Here is a 14,354-nt window from a genome sequence, read left to right as displayed (position 1 = left end):
GCAATACATACAAAAATATGTACTGAATGTTACATCTCCTTGAAAATTATCATGCAGATATTAAGAAGTGAGATTTGCAAAAAAATGTGTCAAAGTGTCAAATTCTGAAATGAAACCAAAGGATAAAAAATACTAATATTGTACAATCACAATTCTGTAAAAACAAAAATCAGAAAATACACCACAAAGCTCTTTTATTAATTCCTGTTTTCCAATTTTTTCTTTAAATGTGTGTATAGATGTGTGTGTGTGTGTGTGTGTGTGTGTGGCTTTTAAAATAAAGAAAGATCCCAACTGACAGAGGAGGGGATCTAAAGCTATATAATATACAGCGTTGGTAAAATATTATTTAATTTAGATTTATTAGTTATCACTGTCATTTCTAAACAATTAAACATAAAACATTTAAGTGACACATTTACTTTTTTCCCATGATTGGTCTGCCATCTTTCAAGCTCCAGGTGACACTGTATTGTTAAATATATCCCCTTTCTAATGGTACATCTTCAGACTCCTGAGTTTTTTCAAATGCTGTAGATAAGTTGCCTTAACTGTTTTGCTGGCGAGTACAGGAACTATCAAGAAGATCCTTCTTTCCACAATTTATCTTTGTTCAGTGGCAAAAAGGACAAGGAAGGAGGCTAGAGGATAGGGGTACATTTAGAGAAACACTCCAAGATGTCTAGAAGGACAGATAAAACATAGGAGTGTTTAAAAAAAACAAAAACACAAAAAAACCCTGATTGATGTGATGCTGTAGGGGACAAGAAAGACAAAGACAAGTATTTCAGAGGAAACAGAGAAACCAAGAAAGCTGCTATTCAGCATGCTGATCAGTTTTAGCAGCCCTTACAGTGGGGAATAGGTTTGATGAACTATGACTGAAGCATGAGAAAAATCTGCAAAAACAGGTTAACTTCCACTGAAAAGCCCAATTTGGGTGAGCTTAAGTTAACCAGAGTTTCACAATGCTTTCACTCTTTCTCTGATATGGTCTGCATGGCTAGGGGTAGATGGATTCATGTGAGCAATAGATGTAAGCATACCCTACTTAGAACCTGTGGTACTTCAAATGGTAAAAGTCAGGAGATACAGATGGTAAAGCATGCGCTTCCCACACAGGAGGACATCAACTTAAAAAGGAAAAATGCTTACAATATTACTTACTTACTTTGAAAAGTACTGATTTCTAGAATCAGGAAAATCCTAAAAATATATTACTCAGAACACTACCTATAGAATTTTCATCCTAAACCTGATGGATAACAAATCCAAATAACAGACGGTCATTCCAAGGTATAAGGAAACACTTTAAATTAACATACCCGTCAATAATAAGGTGTTCATACGGAGCCTTCTTATCACAGACAGGACAAACCCAGGTTGGTTTTTTCTCATTCATCTGAATATAAAGAGTTGCATCAAAACACTGCAGATGAGAACATGTCAGGGCCCGGCATGGAATTGTCAACCGCATTTTACCAAGCTTTAAAAGACGGAGACAAAAGTAAATATTAAACAACTGTTATTCAATTTAAGTTTTGATAAAAATCTCCTGAAACACAATGTATATGTATTCTGACTTAAAGCATATTATATTTACTTTTCATCAATATGGAAGAAGATTAAACACATTTTCTATGAAACCTACATGTTTAAAAAATTATAGTATTTCTTTAGATATTAAACATAGTGACTATGGAAAGTCTATAGCAAGGGTTATTCCCCCGCCCCCAAGCTCATAGATCAGCTTTTGGGGGAAAGAACCACGAACTCCTTAAAATTGTATGTAAAATTTTACAAGTTTGTACATTTCCCCAGAGAGAGCACTTTTACCAAATTCTTCTTTTTTTAAAGATTTTTTAAATTTATTCACTTGAGAGCAAGGGGGGGAGGGGCAAAGGGAGAGGGAGAAGCAGACTCCCTGCTCAGCAGAGAGTCCAATGCCGGGCTCAATCCCAGGACCCCGGGATCAAGGCCTGAGCCAAAGGCAGACGCTTAACTGACTGAGCCACCCAGACGCCCCACCAAATTCTCAGAGAAGTCTCTGATCCAAAAAAGTTAAGAACCACTTTACTAGGGATTTGGAAAATGGAAAAAGGATGTCTTATTAAATACTGCAGGATATAGATATAAAGTCATCCAACCTGATCTCTGAATGAGGGTAGTTCACATGTGAAAACTTAATGAAGGGCATGTATTCCCCAGGATGTTTGGCAGAGTTGCCAAATGGCAGCTCTGAGAAGGAAGTCAAGTGTGTGCACTCTCTTTTTCTTCCCTTACTGGGCACTATCACAGACAATTCGGCAAACATCCCTAGATCTCTAGCATCTTCACCATGTTATGAGACTTTCTCTTCTTGCCTTGCAAATGCTGCTTAACCTGAGGTTGAGTCTGTCCTGTGAAAAACAAAACCTAGTTCATCCGGTCCCTGAGCTGCTACCTTGGGCTCAGGGCACGGAAGCTGCACTGAGAGCTGTCACTTCACAGCTCCTTCCCTGGAGGCGACCTCACAGAGTGCAGCTGGGTGACCACTGTGGGGCCCCCTGGAGGCAACAATGGCCAACCAGTAGAGAAGTTATCTACTTTCAATAACCACACTGTTTGCTAACCAGAAAAAGATTTCCCACATACTTGCAAGCTTGAAAAACATAAAGGCTTGAAAAGGATATGAGTTAAATGAGGAAAGAAAGAGGAAAAGGATTTTGGCTTAGAAGAATTTCAGGGAAATGTGCAATTTCCTAGGAAGTCTACCAAGGAAATTAACTGTCATTTGCAGCCCTAAATAATTGTTCTGGTACCAATGATTTACTGTGCCTCTAGGAAAGGCCCTTAACCTTTCTGGGCCTCTTTTTCTATCTCCAAAGTAACACTGTTTCCTCCTTACTTCAACAGGATGTAGTGATGAAGAACAAAACAGGACCCAGGCTGTGCCGTACGTTTCTGAGAGGGGAGTAATGCCAGCTTACAGTGTTAGAAGTATGGGCTGGAGAGACACAGAGCAAACGGACAGCTCCCTTCTCTGTGTGTGCCCAACTCCACCCTGTGCATGATTATGTACTACTTGTTTACGTGTGTGTCTCCTCCTACTAGAAATATATCAAACTCAATCCCTTATCCCTGGCACTTGGCAATGTATGTGCTATAGAGCAGGAAGATGGCCGTGTGTGGGGGCTGGAAAAGCTTTGGCTGTGCTTCACTGAGCAGCTCTAGGAGGGACCACTCATGGAGAGCGTGGGGGCTGCATGTGGTACTTTACGAGGCAGGCCAGAGTATGAATTCTGGAGTTAGACTACCTAGATTTGAATCCTGGCCCCACTACTTACAGTGGGAATCCTGATCTCACATAGCGTCCCTGAGCCTCAGCTTTGTAAAACAGGGATAAAAATACCATCTACATCATAAGACTGTGGGATTTAAATTATGTTATGTGTTAAGTTATGTTAAATTATGTTATATGCCTGACATATAGTAAGTGCTCAATATATGTCACCCATTATAATTAAAGTACAGAAACATTATCTGCTCAAATCACTTGGTAAGCTAATGGGAGACACACCCGTATCAGCTCAGTCCTTCTTCCATTCTATGCTCACATTAAGATTAAACAACTCTTCACTCCCCTTTACTCTTCTACTACTCAATTTTTATGATTTGATGTATACAAGCTCCTGATGAAAAGGCAAAAAAAGAACAAACTAGTTCTTATAACAGAAGAATCATATATTTATTATTAGCCAAAACACGTTGCATTAGTCCAGAAACATTTTCCAAATAATGAACCGCTTGGTGGTGTTAAATTTTTATATCTTAAACAGACCTTAACTTACCTGTGAAGTAGAAATTGCTACTGAGCAGGTATTTTTCCTAATGCTTAAATACTAAGTAGAGAAACTGCAGACTGGAAAATCCTAGACAAATATAGTAATTGTAGACAAAGTCCACATACTGCAGAATTAGTAGGCCACTTTGGATAGTTTATGAAGACAGTGCATAAGAAGGTAAAACATAAAGTCGGTTTCAGAATCCAAGCTATAGGCCACAGAACTTACACTCTGAAAAGCAGTTATTCTCTAAGCAATCATTTCACAGACTTTCCTCCCTCTAATCCTCACTTGTCAGCTCACCTTTTTGGTGAGAGAGCTGTTCTCAAGCCCGTATGATCACCCACACTGACAAATTTACCCAGAGTCTTTAAGGAACACTGCTACGTGAAGGATGAAGGAAAGACATTTATAAATGGGTATAGAATAGGAAAAGTTCACTTCCAAATGCACTGTTTGTCAGCTGTCAAAGAAATGCTTTGCTTCAAAGAATCACTAAGTGTCATGTGATAATACTCCTCATATTCCTGATTTTAAAAACAATCTCTAACTCCTAAACACTTATCTATAAATGGACAATGATTTCTCCTGATAAGGAGAAAAGCAGAGTTTTAAACATCTTCATCTTATAATCCTAAATTCCTCTCTTTCCTTTATAGGGCACGTGGGTATTTACATCATTGGCAAAACACTCTGAAAACAGCCCCCAAACAAGTCTTCCAATGACACTAACCTTACTATAACACATAATAGTACTATTTAGTAACTGAGGATGCTGCAGGAGAAAATACCCGAACTAGCTTATATCAAAAGGACCCTAAAAAGTCAATATGTATTTTTTCCTTGTAAAAAGAAAGGAATAGTGATATCAAGAATAATTTCACAACTTCTTCATTACCATCATCAATATTTCATAAATAAATTTCCGAGGAATTTATTTTTTTTTCTTCTACCAATGCCAAGTCATTTGTATTGAAATTCACAGGTCTGGGGAAAAAGTATCTCACAAAGTAGGTTCTCAAACATTCTCCCAGCTGTTCTTTTTAAGATTTATTTATGTTAGAGAAATAAAGTGCACGGGGGGGGGGGTGACACGACCTCAAGCAGACTCCCTACTGAGTGGGGAGCCGGATGCAGGGATGTGGGGCTCGATCTCACAACCCTGAGATCATGACCTGACCCGAAACCAAGAGTCAGACACTCAACCAACCGAGCCACCCAGGCACCCCCTCTTCCAGCTGTATTTTTAATAAATCGGAACTAAAAAATCCCCAAAGAGCAAAAACATTTCTAATTATTTTCATTGCCTTTAGCTAAATTGCACACAAACCCAGAAACTCATTTATTTTGAGCTGTGTATATCAAAACAAGGGCAATTCAAATGCACAGTCAGACGTCATATTTACATATTTCAAAGGGAACAAATCTCTTTTATTATTCTATAAATTTGATATATAGATGAGTTGTCATTACCAAGTTTTACTTTTCAGAATAAAAAAATACCTAAAATATATTGCTTTGATGTTCCAGAATAATTGTAAAGGGATTTTCCCTTTAGCCAAATAGAAATCTATAAAAGTACTATAATTATGGATTATATATAGAGAGGTTTTTTTTCTATAATCTGAATTTTAAAAGCAGATGTCAATTTAAAATGAACTGCTAAAGCTGCAGCAACTAAAAAGGGAGGAAACGGGCGATATGGTAAGAAACATTAAAGATGGCCCACTAAATTAAGAGGTGTGAGAGGCAAAAAATGATTAACATTTTCTAGTAAGATAAACATCACCTGAACTATAAAAGTCAAAACTAGTTCTAGAAGTAAAAACGTCAAGATTTATAGTACAGTGCTTATCTATATGAATAAATGCTTCCTCTAATGATATAAACATCACATATATTAGAACTGTAAACACTTCTTGGTGTGCCTGGGTGGCTCAGTTGTTAAGCATCTGTCTTTGGCTCAGGTCATGATCCTGGGTCCTGGGATCGAGCCCTGCTTCGGGCTCCCTGCTCGGCGGGAAGCCTGCTTGTCCCTCTCCCACTCCCCCTGCTTGTGTTCCCTCTCTCGCTGTGTCTGTCAAATGAATAAAATCTTAAAAAAAAAAAAAAAAAGAATGTATGCTCCTTGAGGGTAGGACCTTTGTTTAAAAAAAAAAAAAGAACTGTAAACACTTCTTAAAAGGAGATTGAAGAAAAACAAGACTTCTTCCAGTGATTATGGAAAATGAAGCTTCTGTACTTTTCTAAATTTCTCATAGTCTCCGAACTGGTATTTTACAACGGAATGGGATGGCAAGAAATCACATGGGGGAGGAAAATACACAAATAGGGGCTTGAGGGGGAAAGAGGGTAGAATAAGTAGTTTTTGTTTTGTTTGTTTTTTTAATCTTTGTCTTCTTCCTACCTTCCACTTACTTGGTCTCTGAGCTATTTTCCTAAATGTTAAAAAAAATGCCAGCTTCCTTTACACCATAATCTGTTACAACATTTATCTGGTGGGTGCCTGGGTGGCTCAGCGGGTTAAGCGTCTGCCTTCAGCTCAGGTCTTGATCCCAGGGTCCTGGGATGGAGTCCTGCATCGGGCTCCCTGCTCAGCGGGGAATCTGCTTCTGCCTCTGCCCCTCTCCCCTGCTCGTGCTCTCGCATGCTCATGCTTTCTCTCTCTCTCTCTCTCACAAAAACGAAATAAAATCTTAAAAAAATTTATCTGGTTACTTAAGCACCCACCCCATGACTCTGCAGCCTATATTTTTTATTGCGGTAAAAAACATGTAACGTTAAATTTACCACCTTAACCATTTTTAAGCATGCAGTTGAGTAGTGTTAAGTATATTCACATTATTGTGTAAGAGATTTCTCAAGCTTTTTCATCTTGTAACACTGAAACTTGATACCCACTAACACTAATTCCTCCTTCCCTCAGTCCTTGGTAACCACCTTTTATTTTCTGTTTCTTTGATTTTGACTCCTTCAGACACTTTTTTTAAATTTATTTATCAGAGAGAAGGAGAGCATAAGCAGGGGAAGCAGCAGAGGAAGAGAGAGAGGCAGGCTCCCCGCTGAGCAGGGAGCCCAATATGGGACTCGATCCCAGGACCCTCGGATCATGACCTGAGCTCAAGGCAGACGCTTAACCAACTGAGCCACTCAGGCGTCCCTGCTTTAGACACTTCTTATGAGTGGAATCATAGTGTTTATGTTTTTGACTGGCTTATTTGCTCATCAGAATGATTTAGAGGTTCATCCATGTTGTGGCATATGACAGGGTTTTCTTTTTAAACGGCTCATCATATTCCACTGTATGTATTTCCACATTTTCTTTATCCATTCATCGCCCAATATACATTTGGGTTGTTTCTACCTCTTGGCTATTATGAATGTTGTAATGAACATGGCTGTGCAAATTTTCTCTTTGAGATCCTGCTTTGAATTCTTTTGGATATATACCCAGAAGAGGAATTGCTGGATAATATGGTAAACCTATTTTTACTTTTTTGGAGAAACTTGCACACTGTTTTCCACAATGGCTGCAGCATTTTATATTCCCACCAAAAGGGCATAAGAGTTCCAGTGTCTCTGCATCCTCACCAACACTTGGTATCTTTCGTTCTTTTGATAGTGGCCATCCTGACGGGTATGAAGTGATAACCCATGTGGCTTTATTTGCATTTCCTTAGTGATTAGCGATGCAGAACATCCTTCCATGTTTGTTGGCCACTTGTAAATCTTCTTTGGAAAAATGTCCACTCAAATCCTTTGCCCATTTTTTAATCAGGTTATTATTGTTGTTGAGTTGGAATAGTTTCTTAGATTGCTAATCCCTTATCAGATACATGATCTGCTCCTATGCCATAGGTTGTCTTTTCACTCTCATTTTTTTCTGTTTTTGACATGCAGAAGTTTTTAAGTTTGGTGTAGTCCATTTGTCTATTTTTGCTTTTGTTGCCTATGCTTTTGGTGTTATGTCCAAGAAATCATTGTGAAATTCAAAGAAGCTATCCCCCTACATTTTCTTCTAGGAGTTTAAAAGTTTAAGGTCTTATGTTTTAGGTTTTTAATTCATTTTGAGTTCTTTTTTGCTTGTGGTATAAAGAAAGGGCCCGACTTCCTTATTTTGCATGTGACTATCTAGTTTTCTCAACGCCCTTTGTTAAAGAGACTGTCTTTTCCCCCTTGCATAGTCTTGGCACCCCTGTTGAAAGGTAACTTGGCACATAAATGCAAGAGTTTATTTCTAGGTTCTCTATTCTGTTTCATTAGTCTACATTATCTATCTTTATGTCCGTACCACACCATCTTAATTACTGTTGCTGTGTAGTATGTTCTGAAATCAGGGAATGTGGGGGCTCAAACTTGTACTCTTTAAAAATACTGTTTTTGGCTCTATGGAGTCTTTTGAAATTCCACAGGAATTTTGGGACTTTTTTTTCTATTTCTGCAAAAAAATGCCACTGGGATTTTGATAGGGATTACACTGAATCTGTAAATCACTTTAGGTAGTATAGATACTTTAATAATAATCAGCCTCCTAATCCATGAACCTGGGATATCTTTCCATGTATTTATGTCTTTAATTTCTTTCAGCAATGTCAGTGTGCAAACCTTTTGTTTCCTTGGCTAAGGTTATTCCTGAGTAATTTATTCTCTTTGATGCTATTGTAAATAGGACTGTTTTCTTAATTTCCATTCTGGACTGTTTATTGTTAGTATTTAAAAACACAACTAAATTTGTATCTCGATTTTGTATCCTGTAACACTATTTTTTTTGTGGAATCTTTAGGGTTTTCTACATAAAAGATCACGACATCTATGAACAGAGATCATTTTACTTCCTTTCCAATTTGTATGTCTTATTTCTTTTCCTTGTGTAATTGCTCTGGCCAGATTTTCTGGTACTGTGTTGAATAGCAGTGATGAGGGTGGGCATTCTTGTCTTATTGAGTATCATGTTTGCTGTCGGCTTTTTATATATGGCTTTTATGATGTTGCAGAAGCTTCTTTCTATTCCTATTAGTTGAGTGTTTTTATGATGAAAAAGTACTGAACTTTGCAAAATGCTTTTTCTGAATCCACTGAGATACTCATGTGGTTTTTGTCCTTCATTTTGTTAATGTGGTATATTACACTGATTTTTTAAAAAACATTTTATTTATTTGAGAGAGAGAGTGTGTGTGAACAGTAGGAAGGGACACAGAGAGAGGGAGAGGCAGTCCACCTGCTGAGCAGGAAGCTTGATGTGGGGCTCGACCCCAGGACCTGGAGATCATGACCTGAGCCCAAGGCAGATGCTTAACCAAGTGAGTCAGCCAGCTGCCCCACATTGATTTTTTGTATGCAGAACCATCTTTACATTCCAGCTACAAATCCCACTTGGTCACGGTGTGTGATTTTTTTTTTTTTTAGTGGTTTGGTTTTGTCTAGTCTGGGGATCATGTAATGCTAGCTTCAGAGAATGAGTTGGAGAGTATTCCCTGCTCTTCAATTCTCTGGAAGAGTTTGAAAATGACTGGTGTTAAATGTACTTTATTTAAACATTATGGAGGATGCTCTGGTGAAGCCTGGGGTGCTGGGTTTTTCTTTGTTGGGAGATTTTTGACTGGTGCTTCAATTTCCTCACTAGATATAGGTTTGTTCAGATTTCTTATTTCTTCATGGTTCAGTCTTGGTAGGTTGTTATGTTTCTAAGAATTTATCTATTTCTTTTAAGTTATCCAGTTTGTTGACATATAATTGTTCATAGTAGTATCTTATAATCCTTTTTATTTCTGTTGTATCAGTTCATCAGTTGTAGTTATCTTCTCTTTCACTTCTAATTTTGGCTATTGGAGTCTCCTCTCTTTTTTTCTTAGTCTAGCTAAGGGTTTGGCAATCTTGTTGATCTTTTTGAAAAACCAAAACCAATGAAACCTGGTCTTTTTTTTTCCTATTGTTTTTCTATTCTCTGTTTCGTTTATCTCTGTGTTAATCTTTCTTATTTCCTTCCCTCTGCTGACTTTGGGTTTAGTTTGTTTTTCTAGCATCTTGAGACATAATGTTAGATAGTTGATTTGAGATCTTTTTTTTTTAAAGATTTTATTTATTTAACAGAGAGAGACACAGCGAGAGAGGGAACACAAGCAGGGGGAGTGGGAGAGGGAGAAGCAGGTTTTCTGCCGAGCAGGGAGCCCGATGCGGGGCTTGATCCCAGGACTACGGGATCATGACCTGAGTCAAAGGCAGATGCTTAACGACTGAGCCACCCAGGTGCCCCGAGATCTCCCTTCTTTTTTAATGTAAGTATTAACAGCTGTAAACATCCCTCTTCTTACTGCTTTTGCTGCATCCCATAAGTTTTGGTGTATTGTATTTTCATTTGTCTCCAGACATTTTCTAAATTACCCGTGACAACTTCTTTGGCTGTTTAAGAGTGTGTTGTTTAATTTCCACTGCTTTGTGGATTTTCCTGTTTTCCTTTTGCTGTTAATTTCTAGTTTCATCCCATGTGGTCAAAGAAGATACTTCGTATGACTTAAACTTGTTAAGGCTTGTTTTGCTGCCTAACACATGGTCTATATTGAAGAATGTTCCATGTGCATTGAGAAGAATGTGTAATCTGCTGTTGTTGGCTGGATTATTATATATATTGAAAGGTCCAATTGGTCTATAGTGTTTAAGTCCTCTGCTTCTTTAGTGACTTCCTGTCTGGTTATTCTATTCATAACTGAAAGTGGAGTATCAAGTCTTCTACTATTATTGTGTTGCTTCCTATTTCTCCTTTCAGTTCTGTCATTGAGTGCATCATATATTTGGCAAAGAATTTTAATAACAACATTAAAAAGACTGCAATCAAAATATTTTCCCTAAGATTTACTGTAAGGAATAAAAAGATAGAAGGATATATAGAAGTGATAGGATTTGGGGGTTTTATTAACCCCACTGTATTTCTATAATTTTACAAAAGCCTAATAATGAATAGGGGTTCCCTTAGCAGTATTATAAAACAGAAAAGTTTTTTGTTTTTCTTTAAAGATTTTATTTATCTGACAGAGAGAGAGAGACAGCGAGAGAGGGAGCACAAGCAGGGGGAGTGGGAGAGGGAGAAGCAGGCTTCCTGCTGAGCAGAGAGCCAGATGCGGGACTTGATCCCAGGACCCTAGGATCATGACTTGAGCCAAAGGCAGACGCTTAACCATCTGAGCCACCCAGGCGCCCAACAAAAAAGTTTTTTAAGAGCTACATCAAATACAGTATTATAAACTAATTTGTGAGCTAATGACTTTTTCATCTTGTCTTTGAGATTTTATAAATAACAAAAGACTAAGATGTAGGACAAACAAAATTTAGTTTCTGTTTAAATTATTTGTTTAAGAACACAGTAACTTCATCTTCATCTTAGATTAGTAGGATTTCAATATTAAAAGCTTTGAACAATCCAGGCAAATCAGGAAACAGCTGTGTCCTCTTATTTTCATACTTTCTCCCCAATTTAGATACGATTAATTTAATTAATTATAGAACAAAAGGTAATTAAAATGTCAAAGTAATTTACTCCTAGTTTTTCACATATTTTTGTATGAAAGCCACATTCAATTACCACTCCTACAATTGGTGGACCTAACATCAAACTGGTTAAGAAATAGATCTTAACACATTTTTGGGGGAAACTTTTTCACTGCAAGTTTAATCATCTGGTATGTTTTGGATCTCATATTCACTTTGTACAAATGATTGATTTTGACCTCATTTTCTGGTTTAAAAATATTTCTAGGTTATTTTTATATGCATAACCAATTCAGTTATTCAGGCTAAATAGAACGGTTTTTAATTGGTGGAGTCTTACAATGTAGTCATTGTTGGCAAAATGGTTAAACTGAATGTGTGGGTAAATCGTGGCTAGATTTCTATTCAAAAGGATACTATTTTTTAAAATGCAATTTTAATAAATATACCAAGATAATGCCCATTCCTTATTTGAAGACTTTACACTTGAGTCTAATCATTAATCACAAGCAATATTTAAACACGGTTTACTAAGAGTACAAAATTTTTACAGACTTAAAATTTTGGCTAGATTCCAAATCCTATGACTAAATAATAATGTCTTTCTACTTTTCAGAAACTGTGACAAAGATGGGCGTATTTCAAAAGTAAACATCATTTTGCAAATACCGGAAATACTTCAGAAAAGGAGAAAAATGTATGCTGAATCTTCTGGAAAGCAAGTATTAGTTAACACTTACTGGACATAGTAGAGAAACCCTTAGGCTGGTTGTAGCTATTTCACTGTCTGGATCCGCGGTCAATTTCTCTTTAACTGACATTCATTGAAGAGAAAACAAACAAACAGAGCATGTTTATTAAAGATACATCAGTGATGTAACATAAAGAAAAAGAACAAGAAACTTAAAATGAGGAAGCTTTAAAAAAATGAACTCAAAAATAATCTAATTATTTCCAATTAACTGGACGGAAAGATAAAAACAATTACATGGTTTGTAATTTCTATCACAGGCAAAAGAAGAAAAACAACCATATATCTATAGACTGACTGTATTTCCTGTAAGTTCCCTATTTCTCATCCATGGAACAAAAACTGCACTGCAGTAACATAAAGGAAATTTCCATAGTAAGCTGACATATTCAACTAATGGCAGAACCTTTTCCTTTTATAACTCTAAGAAACTGAATGAAGTTTTTCTTTCTTTTAAATTATGACCAATATTTTTAGGCCAATATTATTTTATAAATTTTTCCAAAGCTCAGATAATAAAATATATTACCATACGTTATATGTTAATACATTAATTCTATTTTTCTATTAGTTCTATTTTTAAATTTTGAAAATATATTAATTCTAAATTGCTTTTTCCCCATACAACTGAGTTTTATATTTATTTATCCATAAACTAATTAAGTTATCTTACACAAGTCAATCCTCCTCTCTGAGCTTAATTTTGCTTCTAGCAAAATAAGAACCCACACTAGATAATCTCTAAATCTTTTCAGCTTAAACCTCCTGTGGTTCTTAAGATTTGAACAGACACTGCATCAAAGAAGCCGTAAGGATACCAAATGAGCATGTGACATCATTAGTCATTAGGAAAATGCAAATTAAAACCATAATGAGATACTACTAAACAGTGACCAGAATAGCCAAAAATCAAAGCGGCCTGACAATACCAAGCACTAGTGAGGATGGAGAAAAACTCGAAATCACATACATCACTGGTAGGAATGTACAAATGGCATATACATTTTATAAGAAACTGTCAGTCTGTTTTCCATACACATTTCATGTGACCCAGCTATCTGAGCCCTAAATATTTACCCAAGAGAAACAAAAACCTATGTCTACAAAACTGGAATATCCATATGCAAAATGTAAATATTCTAGCAGCTTTACTTGTGATAATGCAAAACTGGAAACAACCTAACTGTCCACTGAATGATAATGATAAATGGATGAACAAATGATGGTACAGATAAATGGAATACTACTCAGTAATAAAGAACAAACTACATGGATGAGCCTCAAAAGCATTTACAAAGTTAAAAAAGCCAAACATAAAAAGCTACAGGCTGCAGGACTTCAAATATCTGACATTTCAGAAAAGACAAAACTATGGAGACAGAAATCACGTCAATGGTTACAGGAATGGGGAATAAGGGGATGAAATGAACTGCAAGAGGCCACAGGAGAACTTTCTGGGATGAAGGATGTTCTATATTTTGATGTGGCTTGGTTCATGATTCCATGCACCTGTAAAATTCATCAATCTGTACCATTAAAAAGGTGAATTTTTACTTTTGTAAACTATACTTCAAAAAACATAACCAAAAGAAAGAAGAGAAAGGGGGGAGAATCACCATGTTAAATTTAATCACAAGAAAGTGAGGAAAAATAAAGTAAGCAAATCCTTATAATGTGTGGGCAAGGGAGTAAAAAATAAAGACAAGTCATAATATTTACCCTGCAAACATCAACCAACATGTGGGAAGTCTCCTGGGAATTAAAGTTTTCCTGTGTCACTGTGAGTGCAGTGGTTAACAGTATTTTATTATTTGACCTATAATAAAGTTATAGCAAGCCACATTTAATCTTTTAAAAAAATCTGTGTCATGACCTATGAGAGTTAGCCACTAGTCAGTCACACGGAGCTATACTTAAATTTAAATTAAATATAATTTAAAATTCAGTTCCTCAGTTGCACTGGCCACATTTCAGAGCTCAAGAGCCACATGTTGCTGGTAGCTACCACACAGGACATTGCAAATGTACAAAATTTCATCATCACAGATTTCTCTATTTCTGCTGCTTTCGGGTTGGGTTTTTTGTTTGTTTCGTTATTTCTATCATTCCTTAATATCAGATTATTTTATAGTCATCCTTTTAGAACTTGAAGGCTGTAAACACCTGAACTTATTAAGGCCAATACTTCATTTTATAGGCAAGGAAACAGAGGCACAGAGACCAGATTTTTATTCTACCTCTCTTTTAATCAGTTTACCTCAAAAAAATCTGAGGATCTGCTATGCGCCAGGAACTGT

General features: G+C 36.6%; 1 protein-coding gene and 1 long non-coding RNA gene across 5 annotated transcripts in view; one reads left to right on the top strand and one right to left on the bottom strand.

The window, feature by feature from the left end:
- PIAS1 (protein inhibitor of activated STAT 1) overlaps window positions 1-14,354 on the bottom strand; it is a 117,387-nt gene that overhangs the window by 12,148 nt on the left and 90,885 nt on the right. For all 4 annotated transcript variants that reach the window (XM_025884011.2, XM_025884013.2, XM_073877262.1 and 1 more), the window contains exons 8-9: window positions 12,047-12,120; window positions 1,326-1,486 (exon numbers count right to left, since the gene is read on the bottom strand). In XM_025884011.2, the coding sequence (XP_025739796.1) occupies window positions 1,326-1,486; window positions 12,047-12,120 (235 nt within the window). The remainder of the gene's footprint in view (window positions 1-1,325; window positions 1,487-12,046; window positions 12,121-14,354) is intronic.
- On the top strand, window positions 9,817-13,610 carry LOC141370020 (uncharacterized). The gene is made up of 2 exons (XR_012373685.1): window positions 9,817-10,099; window positions 11,923-13,610. It is a non-coding gene; the product is annotated as an uncharacterized lncRNA (long non-coding RNA).

The sequence above is a fragment of the Callorhinus ursinus genome, unplaced genomic scaffold (assembly GCF_003265705.2).
Source record: "Callorhinus ursinus isolate GAN/ISIS: 27379988/994484 unplaced genomic scaffold, GSC_fseal_2.0 scaffold25, whole genome shotgun sequence".
Classification (NCBI taxonomy): domain Eukaryota; kingdom Metazoa; phylum Chordata; class Mammalia; order Carnivora; family Otariidae; genus Callorhinus; species Callorhinus ursinus.
Note: the sequence above shows the minus strand (reverse complement) of the source record. Positions and strands in the feature narration are given on the sequence as shown.